This window comes from Myotis daubentonii, chromosome 7, assembly GCF_963259705.1.
Source record: "Myotis daubentonii chromosome 7, mMyoDau2.1, whole genome shotgun sequence".
NCBI lineage: Eukaryota > Metazoa > Chordata > Mammalia > Chiroptera > Vespertilionidae > Myotis > Myotis daubentonii.
Window position 1 is genome coordinate 78,204,012 of NC_081846.1, and position 23,258 is coordinate 78,227,269.

Consider the following 23,258-nt stretch of genomic DNA (forward strand, 5'->3'; position numbering starts at 1 on the left):
CCAAGTGTGGGTTGGTGCCTTGTTTCAGGGCAGGGTGCAGTGACTGCCTTTCCTCTCTTTGAGGAGAGTGAGGCCTGAAAGGTGAATCGAGGCTCATTTATAATAATAACGTAATATGCTAATTAGACCAGCTGTCCTTCCGATGACCTTCCGGACGAAGCCGGGGCTGCGAGGGAAGCCCGGAAAGCCCAGGTCCCGGGTGCCAGAGGGAAGCCAGTGCTGGCAGCCAGGGGAAGGAAGGCCTACCCTTGCACGACTTTTGTGCATCAGGCCTCTAGTTACCAATGAAAAGGGGAGTGGTTGCAGGTCAGGCCCAGATGGTCATGACAGATATTGCCCGAGTCAGCTGTTGAAATACAAATCTAGTCATCTTACTGCACCATTGTCAACGCTGTCAGGGGCTCTGCATGGTTCTCCTAAGAAAGTTTTACAGCTTAGCACATGGGGCGCTTCAGGGTTGGCCCTTGCCCACCTTTCTCCACAGCTTCCTAGAACCTTTACTCCAGCCTTACAAAGGCACTTGTGATTTCTTACAATGACCTTGTCCACTGCCAAGGCTTTAAGTACACTCTGTGTGCCAGTGACTCCCAATGTATGTCCCCATTTGAACTTCTCTCTGAAGCTAAACTGTCTCTAACCACGTTCTCAACAACTCCTATCTAGCAGACATCTATGACATAGCAGATTTATTGGTATCTGGTAGGCCCTCAGTAAATCTCCCTCAATGTCCACATTGATGTAGTGTTTCTTTAACAGGTAGTACATGCACATTGTTTTTAAAAATACAAAAAGCATAACAAAGCACGGAGGGAAAAGTGAGTCTCTGTTCCCCAAGTGTCTTCTGTAGAGGCTGATATCACCCTTTTGGGGTACCTGCCTGAATATATTCTACACATAGACAAGCAGTTATACATCCAGTAGATATTTAAGAAAAAATCAAAACTGATGCACAGATAATGGACCTGGCATTGAAAATACTTTAAATAACCAGTTTTCTAAAATTAAGATTTCTGAGTGTTCTTATTCTCCTGAGAAACAGATGTTTACCCTGAAACTCTTTCTAAAATCTTTGTAAGACCCACTAGTCCACTTCTTACTTCACTAGGTTGAAAGTAGTAAGTGAAAGCAAACCTGCCTGGGATCTTACAGGAATGGAGAAAGCATCCCACTGTCCCCTCCCCTGCCCCCCACACTTCTGCCCTACGCTAGCGTCCTTTCTTTCTGGGACCATTGCCAGAACAGCCAGAGTGATCCTGTCATTTCTCTGCTCAGTCCTTCATTGGTTTCCCATCCTGTTCAGAATGAAAGCTCAAGTATGTAGTGTGACCTTAAGGCCCTGCATGGCCACTGTGTGCCAGCCACACTGGCCACATCCCTGATCACTGACTATGTGGGGTTCCCTACTGCGAGGCAGCCTTGACATCCTGTTCCTTTGTCACGTGCTGTTCTCCAGGTAGTGCTCAGCCCACCCTCCCATCGCTTAGGTCTTTGGACAAATGTCCCCACATTAGCAGTATGATTACTGTACATAAAATTACACTCTCGTTATTCTCCTCCTTTATTCTGCTTTATGTTTCTGTGCATATGGGATTATTTGTTCACATGCTTGCTGTCCGTATCTCCTGTGAGCTCCACGGAACAGGCAGCTGCTCCATTTCCGGTTCACTGCTGAGTCCCTGCACCACCACACGAAAGGTGGCAGTGGTATTTTTTGACTGACAGTAGAGCTCAGGGTGTGAGTCTCAGCATGCATTACCCTTGCTGAGTGTCCTGGAAGTGGGTAGGGTTTGGGACACTTGAGATTGGGAGTCCCTGTGTGTTTGTCTCCTGCCATCTTTCTACATCCCAGAAACGACACTGTGAAACCTTGTAGGCATGGGGTGATTTTTTCTAATGTACGTTAAAATACATCACTATTAAGTACGACACGCTGGTCCATGTTCCATCTAAGATCCATTGTGCCTATTATGGGTGTCGCACCCACCATCTTGAGGGGACTTCTGTGAGGCCCTTGCATTGCTGGTCACTTCACACACCAAATACTCCACGAACAGCACCTCCACTGACGCGAGCCCCACAGTGCTGTGTCTTTACACACGTTTCCTTGGCCTGGGTGCCCTTCACAGCCTTCTAGCGTCTCTGCCTGATGATTCCTGTCCATTCTTCCAGACCCTGCTTCAGCATCACACTGCAGAGCCCTTTTTCTTCCAACCTGTCCTAGGTGGGTCTTCATCACCCTGATCCCTTTCTTCATTTTGTTCCTGTTCATTGATTTCACATTGATAAGTAAGGACTGTCCTGTAATGAGTTTCAGGTTTCCCACCCTACACTTGTGCTCTGGGAGACTGGGAGTAGATTTTGTTTGCTTTGGTCTCGGGGCTTGGCAATATCAATGACTGAAGTTCAAATCCCTTTCTAAAATAGTTACCCTAGTGGAGCAGTAGCTGTGGCTGGGATTGATTGGCATGAGATGAGAACAAGAGTGAGACTTGCATGTAAACCTAGGGAGTTGGAGGTTAACTGGAGGGAGGGATAGGATGCATTGATTGATGGAAGGTACCAAAGGCGTGATGCCTTCTGCAAGGTTTCCTAGAGCAAGCCCTGCTGGCTTACATTAATTTACCTGGTTGTGATGAGTAGCTTCAGGGCTTCTCTCCCCTTCTCTTCCCCCACCCCCTCCCCTTTCCTCCCCTTCCCTCCCCTCTTCTCTTCTCTCCTCTCTTTTCCTCTCTCCCCTCCTCCCTTCCTCCTCACACACTTTGGTAAGTCTACTTTCAGCCCAACCTTTAAAGTGGCACTGTCTGATATGATAGTCACTAAATTTTAATTAATTACAAGCAATTAATATTTTATTTCTTCAGTTGCACTAGGCATGCTTGAAGTGCTCAATAGCCATACATTGCTAGTAGCTACCATATTGGCCAATGTATAATAGAACACTTTCATCATCACAGAAGTTCTATGGGACTGTACTGCTCCAGAATTGAATTCTTTAATAAATCCCCTATGTTGACTTTTGTCCCTCAAGTTGAAGGCAGGAAAAAAGTCCTATCTAAATGAGATGTCACTTGGGTGGGTTTAGTCACTTTGTGTGTCATTACAGATATAAGCAAAGGGCCATTTGTTGAGTAAGGAGAGGATTTTAGAGGTTACATGTTGAGGAGATGGACAATCTCCCCATGGAGAGTGTGTGGCCCAGAGAGCTTTGGCCTGAATGACCATCCCTGGTCCAAGCCACCCTCTCTCATTACAGCCTGTTCATAGTGCAGCAGGTGGATGGGGTTGGAGATAGAGGGTATTGATGGGAACATGGGTGGAGAGGGGAGATGGGGCCTAGAGCCTAGGAAAGTCAAGAGAGGAGGTAAGATGAATAAGGATGGAAAGATGAGGGGAGGGAATTCCTGCAATAGGAGAGGAGGTGTATGTTGATAGCAATGGAGTGAGGAAGGCCGAGAGCCTTGAAAAAGATGGGGAACTTTTTGGCATGGCCATTGTAGAGAAAGAGAAATGGCTCATAAGCATTCTTTGCTCACTTTCTCCTTCCCTTTACTCCACATCCAGACCAATTGTGTTTGTTGCTTTATTTAAAACAAGAGGCCTGGTGCATGACATTTATGCACTGGGGGGTGGGGTGGTCCCTTAGCCCGGCCTGTGCCCTCTCATAGTCCAGGACCCCTTGGGGGATGTCCAACTGCCGGCTTAGGCCTGCTCCCCAAAGCCCACAGTTGTACATCCCCCGAGGGGTCCTTAGCGCTGCAGTGGAGGTGGGAGGGGTTCCCGCCACCGCAGCTGTGCTCACCAGCTGTGAGCCCAGCTTCTGGTTGAGCAGTGCTCCCCCTATGGGAGCGCACTGACCACCAGGGGGCAGCTCCTGCATTGAGCATCTGCCCCCTGGTGGTCAGTGCATGTCATAGCAACTGGTTGTTCCTCAGTTTGGTTGATTTGCATATTAGCCTTTTATTATATAGGATTATTATATAGGACTAGAGGCCTGTTGCACGAAAAGATTCGTCCAATAGGCTTTCCCTTCCCCTGGCTGCCGGCACTGGTTTTCCTCCGGCACCCGGGACCCAGGCCTTTGCTCCGGCCGGAGCCACCTTCAAGCCTTCGCTGCCCCGCCCGGCTACCCCTGGTTGGGTCGCACACGGGACGCCCTGACGGGCCAGCCGATCGCTGCTGCCCCGCCCTGCCACCCCGGGTTGGGTTGCACACGGGATGCCCGCCGCCCTGGGTTGCCGATAGCAGGCCCGGATGGCGGCAAGGCAGGCGGGATGGCGCTATTCCACCCTGCCTGCAGTATGCAAATTAGCCGCCATCTTTGTTGGTGGTTAATTTGCATATTGCGCTGATTAGCCAATGGGAGGCATAGTGAAGGTATGGTCAATTACCATGTTTGTCTATTATTAGATAGGATGGCAGAGTACATGGAGTGAAGCAAGACCTAACTGGGATAAAACAGCATTAGAAATTGTGCATCTGTGTATACTCACCATTTGGCTTTTATTTTTCGTTATGTTACACTTGACAGTGTCTGGGTTACAAGTGCTTTGAAGACGGGTGAAAGACAATAAATAAAACATTTACACTTTAGGCTGTAGAATATATTGGTTAATTGCCAGGCTACTGTGTTTTAGATCTTGTGTGATTTAGGGGATGATTAGAAGCAGCTTCTCTTTGGGAAATAAGTCAGGCTTTACTGATGTGAACCACAGGCCTTTAAACCCAAACTTTCAACCCTACATCATTTTGGAGAGAATATCTGTCAGTAGATTTTTCCCTTATAATTTCAGAGGCAAAAATTAATGCTTACTTGCAGGGTTATCCGGAGGTTTGTAATGCTGCACATTATTAGCAATTCAGTCTTTGCAGAGGTGCCAATGGCTTTAACCACTTCTGTGGACTTTACCAGTCGTTCAGCCACTAAATGTGTCAGTGGCAACACTATACAGACTCAGACTTGAGTGTCCATCAGGATCACCTGAAGGGCTTAGTAAAACACAGTAAAACACGGGTCACTGGGTCACTGCTGGAGTTTCTGACTCGGGGGGTTGGCATAGATTCCAGAATTTGCTCTTCTAATGAGTTCCCAGGTGACGCTGATGCGGCTGACCAGGGGCCTACACTTTGGCGGCCATTGGTCCTGTGGAAATTTAAATTCAGCTTCAGTCTGGGTTGACTGGGAGATTCTGTTGAATTACAGTAGTTTATTTACCTCGTTCTGACTTCAGTTTTCCTCTGCTGGGGTTTGGGCAGGAGGGAGAAGGAGGAAGGGTTCATTCCGCTGACAGGCTCCTCCAGGTGAAGGCCAGGTGTGCTGATGGAGTGTCACCTCGTCGCTCCCCCAACCCCCAAACCCCTGAGCCAGGAAGCAGCAGTGTTTGCTCCTCACCCAAGTCTCTGCTGCAGCCTGGAGACTGAGCAGTCCAGGTCGCTGGGGGTGTGAGGATGTGAGGTGCATGCCCAGAGCCTCCTGTTGGCTGGTGATTAACTGGGCATGGCCATTAGGAGGGAGTCAGGAGACCCAGCTTCTCCATCTGTGGACGTCATACTCCTTGGGTGACCTTGGATAGCTTGCTAGTTCTTGACTCCCCCACTTGACTACTTGTGTGGAAACATACCTCCCCCTCCCAGCCTATGAAACAGCAGAAAAACAAAAACCCCACCTGGGGAGGGGCCTCTGGAGCATTAACGAGTGGCATGCGGAACTTGGGTGCCTGGGGAGAAAGCTGCTGTGTAAACACAATATATTATTAATAAAACGTCAAAAAATAGCATCACGCCCTCTGCTAATAATAGCTGCTTCAGGCTGCGGAGCTGCCCGCACTCCGGCTTCCAGCCGTGGGGAGGGAGGGTGGCTGTGGGTTTTGAATTTGCACCACATTTAAAAGAAGATGAAAATAGGTTTTAAAAACATTTCTTGGCATATTCATGGGTATATTCATGAGGAAAATATAATAGCAGTTTTGTGTAATTCAACGTTAATAAACCAAATCATCATTTTCTTTTGATATTCATTGTACTTCAGAGTTGTTTGACAATGTGGGCTGTTCCAGAGGCATATCCGCTGACTTAGGAGTGTCCCTCCCACCCCCGTCAGCGTTGGTAAGCCGTAAGTGGGGGGAGCTGTACAAACCACTAGTGATGACTTCATCAGTGAACGGTTCCCTCAGCTCTATGGATGCACATGGCACTGCTACGTGCTGCTGTAGACACCGATCTAAAAACAGGGTTCTCGCCCTTAAGGGATTTGTAACGTAGTTTTGATTAAAAACATATAAGCAAGATATTACATAAGGAGACCATTGTACTCTTAATACTTGTCTCCTTCAGTCATGTAAACAAAATCCCAAGCCGCTTTGCATGTTATGGAGCTGCCTGAGTGACCCGGAGGGACAGATTCCTGTGGCATCCCTGGGCCCTGTCGGCAGGAAGCTCAGACCTTCGTTCCTCTCCCCCCACTTCCCCACCCCAGGGGTGTGCGATGGACGCTTCTTAGGGGTGTTGTGACAGACTGTAGAAGGTCTAGCACCCCAGTGGTGGCTGCCCTCCCCCGTCCTGGGGAGAAAGCTGCTCTGCACACAGAGACACTGCAGGTCTCCAGGGGCCATTAGGGCCCGTCCTTCCTCACCAGCAGGCATGGCCGCTCCCTCCCTGCCTTCTGCCCAGAGAGTTGTGGCTTTTTCACCCGCATGGAAGCCCCCTAAGGACAGGGCCTCACCTGGCTCCCAGAAGAGACCCTTGGCTCTGATGCAGAGGGGACTTACCTGGGGAGCTTTTAAATGAATCTCACCCCCTCCCTCCCCGAGATTCTGATAAAATTGAATGGGGAGGGGGGCGGGGAAGGGGGGGCGGGCGTGGGTGTGGTCTCTGGGTAACTGTCAGGAAAAGCCCTTGGTGAGTGCAGGGTGCCCTCGGGGTTGAGAAGCACTGAGTTGGTGGTTGGAATTATCGGAAAGGGTGGCTCAAAGTCTCTGCTAGTCACTCGGGAGTTTTTTGAATGGAGTGAAAAATCCCACATCACAAACTTTATCTTGGAAGCTTATGCTAACTATAGGCGCCTTTCCTGTAATGGGACCTCTCAGGGTCCCATTTGTTTACAGGTAGAAATGGTCACCTTGAGTGTTGGGTACAGCTGGCCCATAGCCGTCTTCCCCAGGGGCACAGCTGGGACTCAGGGGCCAGTGCCTGGAGGGCAGTGGTCCACCAACCCCTGGGGATCCCTGGTCTTGCCCCATTATCTCATCACTAAAGGGTCTCCGGCAGGCACACCCCATCCCTGTACTGCTCCCCTCTCAGCTGCGCCGGCCTCCTTCGCCGCTCATTCTGGGGATATATGGCACCCATGGCGGATCTCCATTTGGTTTATAGGGCCAGTCTGTCCACGACCCCCACTCAGCCCATTCATTACCTTTTCTACATCTCGGTGCTCTTTTGTGGTTCGGCCCAGCCAGCAATGATGCCTTCTTTCTATCTGTGTTGTTGGAAGAATAAAACCTACAGCTGGCGTGTGGATGAGAAGCCTGCCAAGTAGACTCCGAGCAGCATGCTGACCTGCTTGTTTCTGATGTCTAGGCTTAGGGGACATATTTATTAGAACTCTATTTGTTAGAATTCTAAATAGGTGCCACTTCAATGTTATGCGGGAAACTTGGGGCCATTTCTCAGTCCAGAGAAGGAAAGCCAAGATGGATAACGAGAGGTGGTTTTATTTACTGGCGAAGGAAGAAGGCTGAGGAGGCTGCCAGATGGGAGGCAGCAGGGTGGGACAGGAATGATCTGGAGTTAACCTTGGTCATTCTCGCATTTTTTATCTCTCCTCTGTCTCTTCATTTTCACTTGGCATTTTGGCCCTTGTTACTATCATTTCCTCATACTTACTTCCATATTCTATCTTTCTTTCTCCTGTGAGTTGTTGTGTCTGGGAGCCAGAGACAGCTCCTCGGTCCCGAACCCCATAGACTTCCCTGCTGCTCCCATACCCCACCCTTGGCCTCATCCCTAACTTCCTCACCTGTGCTGGGTGTCTTAGCGGACCTCATCCTAACTTATTTCCCCTCATTTCTTCCCCAAGAATTGCTCCATCTCACCATACTCTGTAATTCAAAGGTGTCTTATCACCAGAGAGAGACGTCTAGGGTGGGCTTTTGTTTTCCTATGTTTAATCCAGTATTCGTGGTTTACTTTTTTATGTTCTGTGCGTTATCTGATTTCGTCTTCAGGTAGAAAATATTCCCATTTGGCAGGTGAGAAAATAGAGGTTTAAAGAAGTTAAGTAGCTTGATCAAGATCAAGCAAATGTTAAATGGTAGAGCTTGGGATATCTCATGCTAGGGCCTCCACTCTTTGCTAATGAACTCTGCACCCTCTGGCTCGAGGAGGCATGAACTGGGTTGCCAAGAGGGTGTGGGGGGTGGGTGGTTTGGATCTCATGGCCTTGGAGATTCTTCCATGCCAGCATTCATGGGAAGCTGTGAGATGATGTAGGATGTTGGAGTCTCTTCCCCATGGGGTTGATTTTGGTGATAAAATTCTGAATCATTTTCTTAGAAATGATTCACTATCAATTCTGAGACGGTGGGTGGTTATGGTGGGAATGTGGCAAATAACAGCTGGTCCCAGTGCCTTGGGTTGTGTCATTGTCCCTGTCATTGTGTAAATCGGCAGGTGGAGTCCTCCCAGTTACGTGTCTCAATGTTTTGTTTCTTTGCAGAGCCTGTGTCATCCTGGGGGTGATATTCCTTCTGTCATCCTTATGTATAGTGATCAAAGCCATCCATGACCTCTCCATTAAGCTGCTCCCAGAAGTGGTAAGGTCCTTCTTCTTTCTTCACACTCCCTCCTGTGTCCCCCTCTTCACAGGTTTACTGGGAAAGTTGGGCAGGTGGAGAGAGTACGCACCACATGTTGGGAGTCCTGAAGAGCTCTTTGCAGAATGTGAATTACTTGGGGCAGAGAAGCACTGGGCAAGATGAAAAGACTTAAAATAGTTGAGCCTGTACTGGGTTCTGTGTCCCTCGCCTTAGATTTTTGACTATTTTTAAAATGAGATGTCTTTTATGTAAAGAGAAATGGGCTGACTTTAGTAGCAGAGTGAGCCAGTCTGTGTTGTTGATATCTATTATTCTCCGTCCATTTAACGACTGTTGTAATAAGAATTATCTTTTCCTTTGCAACTTGATGCATGAGCCTGTTTAGGTTTTCTGGCACAACTGGCATCGGAATGCAGAAATTGGAGACACAATTTCATACTGAAGTGTGTCTGACTGCTTTGTTCTCGGGGTGCACTCTGATTCTTTTTCCCCCCTCTACTTATAAATGCTGAGAAAAGAAATATTTTTACAAAAGAAAAGAAATACTTTTACAGTATTTATATAAGGCAGCTGATTTATGAGCCAGGAAATGGAGATACTGCCATTGCCATGGTTCCCTATTCAGGGTAGGGCAAGAGCAGGTTTACACTTGTTGGTATGGACAATAATCCAATAATTAATAAATAATAATAACACAAGAATACACTCTGTGTTTCATGTCCTGACAACTGTAAACTTACTTTTGCCTCACCCTGGACAAGGTACATAGTGATTTAAATGCAAAAGAAAGGTCTCTCAGGTGATTTGATTTGCGCTCAGCTAAATGCACCCGGCTAATATAAGGCCTAAATTATTAGCCCTTTAAGTTTACTTTTAGAAAAATATATGTTAATCCCTTCTGAGGCAATGTATCATGTGCGTGTGTGCGCATGTGTTTATGTGGAAGGTGAAAGCGAAGCAGAACATTGTACTGCATTTCACGGAGCTATTAAAGCAACTGCGTGAGGTTGCCCCGCCCCCACGCTGAGGCAGAGCCATGCCTTTAGAAACTCATCAGGATCTTACCCTTATTTATCATCACAGATGGAAACACTTGTTCTCTGATTTCTCAGTGACAGGAAGGAAAGATGGGTACCGGGGTAGGAATGTGTTTAGTGTTTTTTAGCAGAGCTAGCTCAGCAAGTATTACTGTTTCTAATCGTCTGTGCTCTTCATCTCACTATTGTTGTCTTGCCCTGATCTTCCTGGTGGCCTAGGATCCTGGACTTTTTCATCCTTTCCCTCCAATAGACTTGTGATCCTGTGTTCTGTTCTGTCAGAATCAGAAGCTTATGTGAAGTGTAGACGTGAAAGTATTAGTGTGATTAATTAAGACGTTCTAGACCCTGTAAAATATTTGCATTTTACAGGGTCTAGAAATCTGACTCCACTCTCAGTAATGCTTATTGGTGGGGAGCTCCAGCCCCCGGCTAGTTGACACACTTCTTTAGGTGTAAACATGTGTTTCCAGCAGGACAGCTTGGTATGGAATGGAGAGCTGTGCTCGCAGACCAACCCTTGCAGGGCCCTGCTTGCTTTTCCTCTTGATAGATGAACCATTTTTAACTGGGAACAGTCTCATACCTTATGGTGCAAATACTCCAACTTGAATTCCACATTGAGGTCTAAATTCCCAGGCGGCGGTCAGAGAGGGTGAATAACTCCACAATTTTGCCCAAGCCTGGACCTGTCCTTGGGGAACTCAGCCCACTGCATCGTTATCAGTCTTAGCATGGGACTTAAAAATTACACCCTTTCATTGTTGCCCCTTAACAACTCTGAAGTGAGGGGTTTGTTTAATAGTTGGTGTTTTTTTTTTTTTTTTTTAGTATATATTTTTATTGATTTCAGAGAGGAAGGGAGAGAGAAAGAGAGATAGAAACATCAATGATGAGAATCATTGAGCAGTTGCCTCCTGCATGCCGGCTACTGGGAATCAAGCCCGCAATCCGGGCATGTGCCTTTGACTGGAATCGAACCCAGGACCCTTCAGCCCACAGGCCAACGCTCTAGCCACTGAGCAAAACCAGCTAGGGCTGTTGTGTTGTTTTTTAAAAGCCATTGGAGTTATAGAAAGGTATCAAAGGCGCCTTCAAGCTGTGTGAGCTCCCTTCTCCAGAGGGGAGGCCTTCTAATCAGCTGAGTGGCCCGTGAGGCCAGGTAAATGCTGCAGGGCTATAGCTGATGATCGTTCAGTATTGGTCTTTGGGTTCCCTGTGTCTGCTCTAGAAATTTTGTGGAAGCTAGCAGGCTATAGCCAGACCCCCAACCCCCAATCCCTGCCGACATTCAAAATGAGTGTTTTTACACAGTGCCTCATCCTAAATGAGGAGTCACAAACTCAGATGCCCCCCAGAGCCAGTCTCAAAAACTGGAGAATTGCCTAGGTCCATGGCACCTAGAGAGCGTGCCCCTGGATTAAGGATCTGCCCTCCGGTGGAGGTGCCCTGTGAGGTTGTGGACCTGGGGTGGTCAAATCTTCCGAGTTTTTAAGAGAAAGTGGAAACCTTGTGTTTAATGTGAAATAAATTGGCAACTGATTTAAAAACTTGAAGTTCTGGCTGGGAGTGGGTGGACAATTTCACATGGGCCCAATAACGCATGGCTTTTGGCTGCTCATGGTGTGGTGGTTGAAACCAGGGAGACTGGTGGTTAGCGCCTACATATTATGACTTTAGGTCAGAGTTACAGCTTTGCCCTTCGTCCTTCCTTTCCCTTCCCTTCCCTTCCCTTCCCTTCCCTTCCCTTCCCTTCCCTTCCCTTCCCTTCCCTTCCCTTCCCTTCCCTTCCCTTCCCTTCCCTACAGAATTGCTTTCTTTACATGTCATTTCTGTCAGGTTGTTACTGTGGGTTTGCCAGAAGCAGCATTTTTCCTACCTTAGGCCTGTTCCCCTGGCAACTTGCTTTCTTTTCTTTAAAAAAAAAATACTATATTTTTATTGATTTTAGAGCAAGAGGAAGGGAAAAGGAGAGAGACTTAGAAACATTGATAAGAGAGAAATGTTGATCAGCTGCCTCCTGCACGCCCTCTACTGGGGATTGAGCCCACAGTCCAGGCATTTGCTGGGCCAGTGTGGCCCAGTGGTTGAGTGTCGACCTCTGAACCAGGTGGTCATGCATGGTTCGATTCCCAGTCAGGGCACATGCCCGGGTTGCGGGCTCAATCCCCAGAGTGGGGTGTGCAGGAGGCAGCTGAACAATGATTCTCTCTCATCATTGATGTTTCTATTTCCCTCTCCCTCTCCCTTCCTCTCTGAAATCAATAAAAATATATTAAAAATATAATAAAATAATTGTCCTAAGATGACAGTGCTAACTCTAGTGGCTGCTGCCCTAAACATTCTGATTTTTTGTATTTCTAAATTTCTGATCAGAATTACTCCCATTTATGGCCTGAGGTCATTTCAGATTGGGCCCCTTTTGAGGTAGGAGGTATTGAACAGAAGGAAATGCGGGGAATGGTGGGTGGGCAGGAAAGCAGTTCTGGGGCCGGGCGAGCAGTTTCACAGCATGTCAGCCCAGGTCTCCGGGGCAAGTGCCTGGTCCACGCGGGTGCGATTCTGAGGTTCCCTCAGTACCTGGAGCGTTGCACCTGTGGGGTGAGGTCACGGAGCTAAAGTCAGGGACACATCTCAACTCTGTGACTTCCTAACTGGAGAAACCTGGGCAGGTGGCTCCACCTTTTTCTGCCTCGCTTTCTTTGTCTGTAAAATGGAAATAACAGCACCTTTTTTTGTAGGGCTGTTAAGCAAACAAAATAAGAAGATGTAAGTAACGTGCTTATTAGCACATAACTACTGGGTAAGTGTTGGCTGATATTACTGGACTAGAGAAGTTGGTGGACCTTTTGGTGCTTTTAGTTTTAGAAGCTTAGACTGGACTGAGCAGTCCAGGAAATGACCTCAGTGACACTGTACTCAGCTCAGAGTCAGTCGGTAATGCTGTAAGCTCCTCCTTGAGCAATAACCTCTAAATCCTGGATGCGCCATCAGCAACAGAGAGATTCGTCTTCCAGTATGACACGCTCTCAAGCATAACTCTAAGTTTAATTTGGGACCTGCGTTGACAAGTACTTTAAACACACACACACACACACACACACACACACACACACACACACAAAACAATCACACACAGTCAAGGTCCTCCTCATCCCCCCAGCCAGCCTCTCCCAGCACCGTGCAATGAAAGGTGGAAACCCGGTCAGACTGTCAGTGGTGTTCCGCCCTTGTTACTGCAAACAGAATAATCCTAGTACTTAAGCAAGACTGACCTCTTTATTCATCTTTGAGACAAGGACCTACCGGCTTCCAAGCAGAAGAGAGCTGAGCACTGAGGGAAGTTGATTATTATTGGCTGAGAGCGTTCAAGGCAGAGAGAGCCCAGAAATAGGTCTGTACATATCTGGCCAACCGGTTTTCAACTAAGGTGCCAGGGCAGTTTAGTGGAGGAGAGTGAAATCTCTACAAGGAATGGTGCCAAAGCAGCCGGACCTGGATAACCATATGGACAAGGTTGACATCCACCCTTATATCCGAATTAACTCAAAATGGGCCATAAAGCTCAATGGAAAACCTGAAACTCTAAAATTTCTAAAAGAAAAGAAAGGAGAAAGTCTTTGTAACCTTGGGTTAAGCAAAGGTTTGTTGAATCCAGTACCAAATGTACGAAGCATAAGATCAAAACATCAAGAATTGAACTTCATCAAAACGAAAAAGCTTTGTTCTTCCCATACGCCATTAGGAAAATGAAAGGACAGCATAGACAACACCCATGGAGCAGACAAAGGACTTGTATCCACAGTGTAGAAGAACAGCTTAATAAGAAGACAAACAACCTAATAAGAAGATTGGCAAAAGATTAGTACAGACAGTTCACAAGACAAGAGATAAATGAATGGCCAGTAAGCACCCGAGAAAATGCTCAACATTCATCATCTGGGCATTACAAATTAAAACAACTATAAGCTACCACTACCTACCCACTGCAGTTCCCGAATTAAGAAAAGCAAATGTGTGGAGCATCGGCAGCCCTCATGTACTGATGGTGAGAGTGAGATGGTTCATCCACATTGGAGAAGAGTTCAGAGGTTCATTAAAAAATTAAACATCCACTTATCAGATGATCTAGCCATTCCACCCTCAGGGGTTTACCCAAGAGAAACTAAAATATATGTCTGCACAGACTCTTCCACAAATGGTTATTGCATTTTTCTTTTTAATGTCAAAAAACTGAAAACCCCAATGTATATCAGCAAGTGATGGATACACAAATTATGGTATATCCACATAATGGAATACTACTCAGCGTTAACCCGTACAACAACATGGAATAACCTCAAAATAATAAAGGCAGGCACCAGGAGCAAGGCAAAAAGGAACATGTACATAGCATTTCACTTATATAACATTTCAGCTACAAACTAATCTATAGTAACAGAAGGCAGGTGGTGGTTGCCTGAGGATGATGGGGTGTGTGGGGGGGAGTGCTTATTAAACAGCCACAAGGAAACTTTAGGGGGTGATGGAAATATTCTCTTGCTTTTGGTGATGGTTTCTTGGACATAAAACCATGTCAACATTGATCAACCTGTACATTTTCAATATATGCAGTTCAAGTACATCCAGAGGCTGAGCTTGGCCCCTAATGACCTCACGTTGCTAGGCCAAGAGGAATCCTGCTCAGATTGTGTAAAATAAATATTTCAAGTTGCTGTGAAGCGAGGCCTTGTGTTCCTGACTGTAACCCATACATCTGGTACCTGGGATGTTGACAGCACCGCTAAAAGTTGCACCATAAATAGGTGGCCATATGAAGACAAGGCGTGTGATGAGAGGGAAGGGTAAGCAGCAGGCTAAGCATGGCAGCTGTGGCCGCAGGTCCCAGTGAGGGGCGCTGTGCTGGAGTGTGCTGGCCTCAGGCATTGCCAGGAGCACTCACAGGGTACACTCGCCGTGGCTCAGGCTCCCAGAGGGTTCATGGTTCTAAACCTGAATGCGTGGTTGCCGGTCCGTTCCGTCTCTGGCATACAGTGGGTTTGCTTGCCAGTTCAGGTGTTACCTAGGAAATGCTGGCTGGTTCTCTTCTCCTCGCTGTGTTAGCCTTGAACTCTCCTCAGAAGGCGACGTGTCTGTGTGCCATCCTCCATGCTGTGGTCTTCAGTCTCTCAGGCCCCTGTGTGTGTTTCCACCTCAAGAAGGTAGTTCAGCTTGTCTTGTTAGACCACAGTTTTCCTGAAGCATATAGGGTGTTCGACTCGCTGCCATTTCACAGAGGAAAGAAATCCTCAGATAAAGAAATGGAACAATTTCCCCCAGAAACAGACACACAGACATACACACATATACAAAGACACACAGAGGCACACAGACAGATACACACAGACATACACACACAAACACATATAGACACACAGAGACAGACACGCATACATAGATACACACCAACACGCATGTAGACACATATAGACACACATGTATAGACACACACTCAGGCATACACACAGAAACATATACAGACACACACAGACATACAGAGACCCAAGCACACACATATACATAGACACACACACACACACACACACACATACATGAACAGAGCCAGGTGTTTTGACAGGGCTCTTCTCTCCTGTGGATTGCCTCCTGGAGTACCACAGAGTATGAGTCCTGAAAGTCAGCTTTCAAGAAAAGCTAATACAACATGCTCAGTTTCCTGATTGAGGAAATATGGCCGAGACTCAGTCTAACAGAAGATTCTGAATAAACTTCAAGTCTAGGATTTTCCAACTACTGAATGGGAGTGACCCCCCCACTCACCTCCCCATCCATTTTCCCAGTGGCCTTGAAGACTCCTACATGACAAATACTATGAAAACCCGCCTTAGGAGGCTGCTGGGTTATGGCCACAAAAACGGAGAAGAGAAAGGAAGAGAGGGAGGGAGGGAAGGAGGGAGAGAAAGAAAGGTGCCCACTCCTCTTCATCCCCCAGTCTAATTGAGGGGCATCTGTGTATTTAAGGACACTGGTGTTTATTAAAGATGTGTGTTGCTAAGGCAAGATTGTGTACTTTGCTATTCAGATGCTTTTGTGCTTGACCTTGGGAAATGTATTTAATCTCTTGGCACTTGTCTTTCCATTTGGAATGTGAGAATTCCGCACTTCTAATTTGGTATCTCTCTTTCTCTGAGGCTTTAAGAGCACTGTCCTAGCTTTGGAAGGTGTTGAACATTTAAAGTAAATCTTTTTTCATTCACTTCCCTAAGTGCAATATGGACAATGCAGTCTGCATAGCATTTCCATATTTTTCTGTTCATTGTTCAGCTAATGAAGGGAATGGTACTGAATGCCTTTTATTTCCCGGGCTTGGACTAAGGCGCCCCTGTGTGTATGGTGCTCACAGTCCCGCCCCACAGGAAGCCTCGGGGATTCTGTTCCCCCAGTGACGGCTCCTCTCTGCCTCACCTACACTCTGCCTGCCGTCCCAGCAGCAGAGCTGTCACTATGGAACAGTCAGGATATGAGTATTGGTGACAAAGCCACACGTGTTACTGAATTGTTAGGGGAAATTTGGAACTTTTGGGGAAGTAGTTTTGGGGCACTGGGTAAGAATTCTTGGTCCTTGCATAATCCTGGTACAGTGGGCTCTCTGGTCACCCAGCCCCATGGACTCAGTGAAGAGGCAGAACTGAAAACCAGGCTGCCAGCACCTGTGAAGGCAGCCCTTTGGGAGGGACCCTGGGCCTTCCTCTTCATGCTTGGTGGGGGTGGGGGGTGGCTGTTGCAAGGAGAGGGAGCATGAGAGGCAGCTGTCAGAGGAGCCGCTGAGTAGAAGCTCTCACTGTGCGGGCGGTGGTCTTCTACGCTGCCCGTCGCCCGCAGACTGGTGAGAGCAGCGTGGGGAAAGTTAGTGCTGCCCTCGGGTTCTGCTGCGGCCCTGTTTTACCTGACCCCGCACCACTCCATCTGGAGTTCCCCAGACATCACTCAGCCCCAATATAGGTGCCCGTCGTCCTCCATGCTCCCGAGACACCCCGCGCTCTAACCACAATACAGTGTCATTTTCTTCCTACTTGTCTCCCTGAATAGACTAAACTCTCTAAGGACTAAGATTCACTGTCCTTCCAGCCCTAAATAGAACCTGGCATGTAGTAGGAACTTAATACATGTGTGTTGGTAAATGTATATTGAATGAATCAATTCATGTATGCGTGAGGCCCTTGGCTATACCAGGCAGCCGGCCAGAATCCTACATAGAAAGGGGCTAAAACCAAGAGGAGCTTATTTTTCAAGGAACCTTAAGCAGTCTGTGCTGTGGACACTTTCACATCCCTGTGGGAGAATCAAGCTAGCAGAGAGGCTGTGGGAGAGGCCCATCCCAGACCACTCCCCGTAGTCATAGCCTTGCGTTCTGTTCTGAGCGCAGTGCTAGTGATGCATGGGAGCAGGTGATATCCAGGTGAGGCAGCTTGACCATCACCCCTGCTTTTTGTATGAGACATATTTGTATCCATAAAAAATACAATGATGTGTGTTCTTACATGAATGGGTATTGTACATATCACACCACAACTTTTTAACTCAACATGTTTTTTTAAAAATGTTTTTATTGATTTCAGAGAGGAAGGGAGAGGGAGAGAGAGAGATAGAAACATCATTGAGGAGAGAGAATCATTGATGGGCTGCCTCCTGCATACCCCCCCCCCACTGAGGATCAAGCCTCCAGTCCAGGCATATGCCCTGACCAGAATCGAACCCAGGACCTTTCAGTCTGTAGGTCAACGCTCTACCCACTGAGCCAAATTGGATAGGGCACAACATGTTTTTAAGATCTAGAATATGTATGGTGTTAACACCTATCATATACATTCAGGTATTGTAGCCACTCCCCTGTGGGACATTTGAGTAGTTTCTAGTTGTTGATTATTACAGATGTTGGAATGAACATAGTTGTACTATCATGGTAATGTGTAGTGTGTGCAGATGGGATTTCTCTGGGTAAACATGTAGGAGAGGAATTTTGGGATAGTAGATCCTGCCAAATTGCCCTTTAGTGTGGCTGTGCCAATTTACGTTCTCAGAATGTCACCATGCTTCATGATATCTTCAAATCTTTTCCTGTATAATAAAAGCCTAATATGCTAAGTGTTTGACTGTTTGACCAGTCGCTATGATGGGCACTGACCACCAGGGGGCAGACGCTCCAACTGGTAGGTTAGCTTGCTGCTGGGGTTTGGTCCATTGGAACTGGGCAAGATGGGCCAGACATGCCCTGGAGCTCTCCCTTGGTCCCTCCCCAGGCCCGATCGTGCACCTGTGGGGTTCCTTGGCCTGGCCTGCCCCCCTCTCAAATCCGTGCACTGAGCCTCTAGTTTATTATAGTTTTCCAGTCTCTTGACTGAAAAATGATACTTATTGTTAGTTTGTTTTCCCTTGATTATTGGTGAAATTTATTATACTTCTTTATGTTTATTGTCTGTGTGTTTTTTATAAACTGCTTCTTTATACATTCTTCACCCATTTTTCTGTTGTCTTCTTCTTACTGGTTTTTAGGAGTTATTTATAGGTTCTGAGCACCAGTCTTGTTGTATACAAGTTGCAAATAATTTCTCTTGATAGCTTGTTTTTCTTTAAAAAAAATATTTATTGATTTTTCACAGAGAGGAAGGGAGAGGGATAGAGAGTTAGGAACATTGATGAGAGTGAAACATTGATCAGCTGCCTCCTGCACACCCCCTACTGGGGATGTGCCCGCAACCAAGGTACATGCCCTTGGCCAGAATCGAACCTGGGACCTTTCAGTCCACAGGCCGACGCTCTATCCACTGAGCCAAACCGGTTAGGGCTTTATTTTTCTTTTTACTATTGAGTATTTTTTGTTATTAGACACCCCTCACCCCCACCTCCACCTTCCATTTTGCTGTAACCAAATTTATCAATCCCTTCTTTTATGGGTTTGTGATGGTTTTGTTTTATTGGAGAAGTTGGGGGCTCAGGATGCGATAAAGATGTATGCCAATATCTTCTTATTTTTTAAATACATATAAAAATAGACTTTACAATTGGATCTTTAATTTGTCTAGAATTTTTATGTGTGTATGGTATGACGTAGGGATCCAGTTTTGTTGATTATTTTTCTTATATGAACATAGGACTTTCCTGACTCCATGTCAAAAACCACCTCCATCAGATGCCAAATCCCCATGGGTGCGTGGCCATCTCTGGACCTGAGCCAGTCACGTTCCATGCTGTGGGCCTGTGGGTTCTCTTCCAGTGTTATACTTTAACATTTCTATACTTGCAGTAAGTCTTAATGTTTGGTCCCTCTTTTCTGGGATCTTCAAAATGTTTTTGACTAATGTTACATTTGTAGTACTCAATATGAATTTCCAGCTTAGTTTGCAAATTTAATGAAACATTCTGTTGTAGTATTGAGTGAGGTTGCATTAAATGTATTAATTTTGAGTAAATTGTCTCCTTTTAGCTATTAAATCCTCCCTTCCATTTCATCTCTCTCCATTCATGTTTTCTTTTATGTCCTGTAGTGAAATTTTGTAATCTTCTTTGTAAGGATCTTACACATTTTTATTAGGGTTATTCCCTTATAGTTTGTGCAGTTTGTTGCTATTTTAAGGGTTAATGTTTGTTTCATTTTCTAAATATTTATTGCATAAAAAATCTAACGGTATTTGAATACTATTGGTTTTGCTAACCTGTAACCTTAATGACTTTTCTAAAATTATTTTTGGTTATCAGGTTGTGTTTGGTATATTATGTAAAGATGGTTTGGCTCTTCTTACAATTCTCATATTTCTTTTTTCCTTGTCTTACTTATTATCCAAGATCTTTAATACAATATTTAATAGTTTGGTGCTGATTTTGGAGTCAAGAAATGACTATTCGATTTCTTTTTTACTTAGAATTTTAAAAAACAAACAAACACAAATAGCTGTTGAATCTTGAGTATTTTTTCTGTATATACTGAGATGTTTCTTTTTCTTTAAGATGTTCATATTTTGAGTCAATATTCTAATATTGAGGCATCCTTACATTCTTGGGATAAACCTTATTTGTCCAGAAAGTACTATTTTTTTTATCCATTGTATGTTTCCACTTACAATTTCATTTGGGGCAGTGGTCGCCAACCGGTGGTCTGCAGACCACTGGTGGCCCATGCGGTCCGAAAGGTTGGTGACCGCTGATTTAGGGTTTTTGCATCTGTGCTCGTGAGTGACAGTGGTCTGAAGCCCGTCCTTGTGTACCACATGCAGGGTGGGGCAAAAGTAGGTTTACAGTTGTGAGTACAAAAAAGAGAGTTTATTCTTATATTATTATTTTTTAATTATTGTGTTATTTTTCATATGAATAACTGTAAACCTACTTTTGCTCCACCCTGTATGAGTTATGTGGCTTTTTAAAAAAGTGTTTTAAAAATTGATTTTTTAGAGAGAGAGGAAGGAAGAGGGAAACAGAGAAACATTGATGTGAGAACAAAACATCAACCAGCTGCCTCTCGGTCACTCCCCACCAGGGATTGAGCCCGCAGTCTGGGCACGTGCCCCAACCAGGAATCATGTCAGTAACCCTTTGGTGCACGGGATGGTGCCCAAGCAGCTGAGCCACACCGGCCAAAACTCTTTTTCTTCTTATTCAAGACATATGTTTCTTGACTGGGGTAGAATGCATATAACATAAAAGTCTCCATTTTCTCATTTGGAATATGGATGATCTGACTCATCTATGATGTAGCTTTTTTTTTTTCTTTCTGTGCTCTGGTTATAATGCAGGAATTATTTGCCCCTTTAGGTCTTAGTAGAACTTACCTGCAAAATTGAGCCAGTGAACTCTGCAGCCAAGACTTCCTGGGTAAATTAGCTGAGAGACGTGGACAAGTTACTGCACTTCTTTGGCTACAGTTTTCTCATCTGTAAAGTTAACATTAGTGCCTGTGTCATGGAGTTGTAAGGGTCCGCTCAGTCAATGCATGGAATAAGCATTTGAAAGGTGCCCAGCCCTTGGTGCTACAATGGGTGTTTGTTGCTTCTATTACTATTGGTATTATTATTGAGTTCCCCCCCCTGCCCCCACCACCTTAAATATTGTTATGGTTTATGTTTTTGAAACAATTTTCAAGCTTTGTTTTTCTAGAAAATTGCTTATTTGATCTGGGCTTTTAAGTCTATTGCAATAAAGTTGCTCCTGATAGTTTGACATGACTTTCTATCATCTCTAATCCACCTGCACTTATGGGTTCTGTTGTGTTGCTCATGTCCATCTGTGGCCTTGCTTTGTGTATCTTTAGCTAGATTGCAGGAAGTTTCTTGCATTTCTTTTTTTAAAACCTGCATTTTACTTTGCAGATCAAGTCTGTCGATTTGCTTTCTGGTGTTTTGGTGTGTGTTTTCGGGTCATCCATGCGCGGGGCCATGCTAATCTCCTCTGTATCCTTCCGATTTTAGTATATGTGCTGCGAAGCGAGCTCTGCTTTCTGGTTTAGTAAGTTCTTACCTTTAGTGGCGCCTTCATTTTGTTCACATGCAGTTTTTTGGGTGGGTAAGTGAGTTTATGTTTGCTTACTTTTCCTTTTTGTTTTTTGCTGTTGGTCTTTTTTTTTTCCTGTTTTGTTTTGTTTCCTATGAGAGACAAAATGGTCACTTACGTAAGAAGTTGGCCAAGTTAGTCTGCACAGAAGTGTGTTCTGCGTGGTGATGTTCCACATTGTACCTTCGAGGTGTGAGGTGGCTTTCAGGTTCTGGACTAACCTACCCTCGACCAGGTAAGGACCTCTGATGGAGCCCAGTTGTTTGTGTGAGAAAGGTCCCTTAGTGACCGAACCACCAGTGAGTGCTCCTAGGGCAGTGATGGCGAACCTATGATATGCGTGTCAGAGGTGACACTCGAACTCATTTTTCTGGTTGACTCCCCTGGGTCTCTGACTGCTGAGCCAGCCCCACAGTCTCATAGCCAGTTCCTTGCCTACATGTTTGACACTCCTCTCCTGCTGGTTCGCTTTCTGACTAATACACTCAGCAATCACTGCCCTGAAACATTTTCTTTACCTTGAGTTTGTTTTTACCCAAGTTGTACCTGCATATAATCAAGCAGCCAATTACTCTGCAAGACTCATTATAAAAAAATAACCCCCTCTCCAGGGGCAACTGTTTATAGCTCCTTCCAGCTTCCATCTCTAAGTAACATGCATGTGTTGTTACTTCTTGCTTTCTCAGTTATTGGCATGGATGTCTTGACTTCCTATTCTGTTTAGCCCTTTAATCATTTCCTTGCCTAATTACCTCCCAATACATTTACATGGTTATTTTGATTAGATCAGTGTTCAACATTGTTATTATTAAGATTGTAAAAGTTATTCATAGCTGAGCCCAGGAGTCTTGTTTGCTTTATTTTTTCCTTTCTTGCATTACATTGTGTATTTTCTCATGCTAATAAAGGAATATATAATATAAATTACACACACATGCACACACACACACACACGTGCACACAAACACACACACGTGCACACTCCAGGTCCGCTCTACAGCTGTCATTTTAGGATCCCAGGCCTTGTAATCCTGGGGATTCAGTTCCCTTTCTCTTAGGTTCTATCTCATTGGACCCCATGTTGGTGCCTTTCCTGGGCTACTCCATCCTCCAGTAGCTTCCTCAGAACAGATACAGGGAAGACAAACATTTTGAGACTTTGAATGTCTGGAAATGTTGTTATTCTATCTTCAGACTTTACTTGGCAACTTGCCTGGGTAGAAATGAGTTTACTCTTAGAGTTTTGAAGGCATTAATTCACTGTCTTCTAATTTCTAATATTGCTTTTTAGAACTTTAATGGTATTCATGTCCTTTAATCCTAGAGGATTTTCTTAAGTTATTGTATTATTTGTTTTGCTATTGTTTTTTCTGTTCTTATATTTTTAGGCTTTATATTATTAAATGTTGCACTAGTCTTCTAATTTATTTCTCCTATATTTTGTTTTTAATTTTTCAACAATTACTAGAGATATTTTTTAATTTTTTTTAAATTTTATGATTTTTTTATTGATTGTTAGAGAGAGAAAGAAAGAGGGAGAGAGCGCGAGAGAAAGAGAGAGAGAAATATTAATGTGAGAATGATACACGGACTGACTGCTTTCTGCACGTCCCTCACCAAGAAATCATGCCAATGTGTCCTGACTGGGAATCAAACCAGTAACCCCTCGGTGCCCAGAATGATGCCCAACCAGCTGAGTCATACTGGCCAGAGCGCCTATATTTTAATTTTTGTTCGTCTGAGAGATTCCCTCAACCTTATCTTCTGATGCTTTTAAAGTTGTTAACTTCTGTTAGTATGTTTTTAAATTCTGAGAACTATTTTTCCTGCTACGTTCTTTTTATAGCATCCTTTTCTCATATGACAGTATAGC

At 45.3% G+C, this 23,258-nt stretch overlaps 1 protein-coding gene and 1 non-coding gene across 3 annotated transcripts in view; one reads left to right on the forward strand and one right to left on the reverse strand.

Moving 5' to 3' along the window:
• TMEM163 (transmembrane protein 163) overlaps positions 1–23,258 on the forward strand; it is a 237,366-nt gene that overhangs the window by 183,313 nt on the left and 30,795 nt on the right. For both annotated transcript variants that reach the window (XM_059704621.1, XM_059704620.1), the window contains one exon: positions 8,711–8,807. In XM_059704621.1, the coding sequence (XP_059560604.1) occupies positions 8,711–8,807 (97 nt within the window). The remainder of the gene's footprint in view (positions 1–8,710; positions 8,808–23,258) is intronic.
• Positions 21,221–21,326, reverse strand: LOC132238933 (U6 spliceosomal RNA). The gene has a single exon (XR_009453904.1). It is a non-coding gene; the product is annotated as a U6 spliceosomal RNA (small nuclear RNA).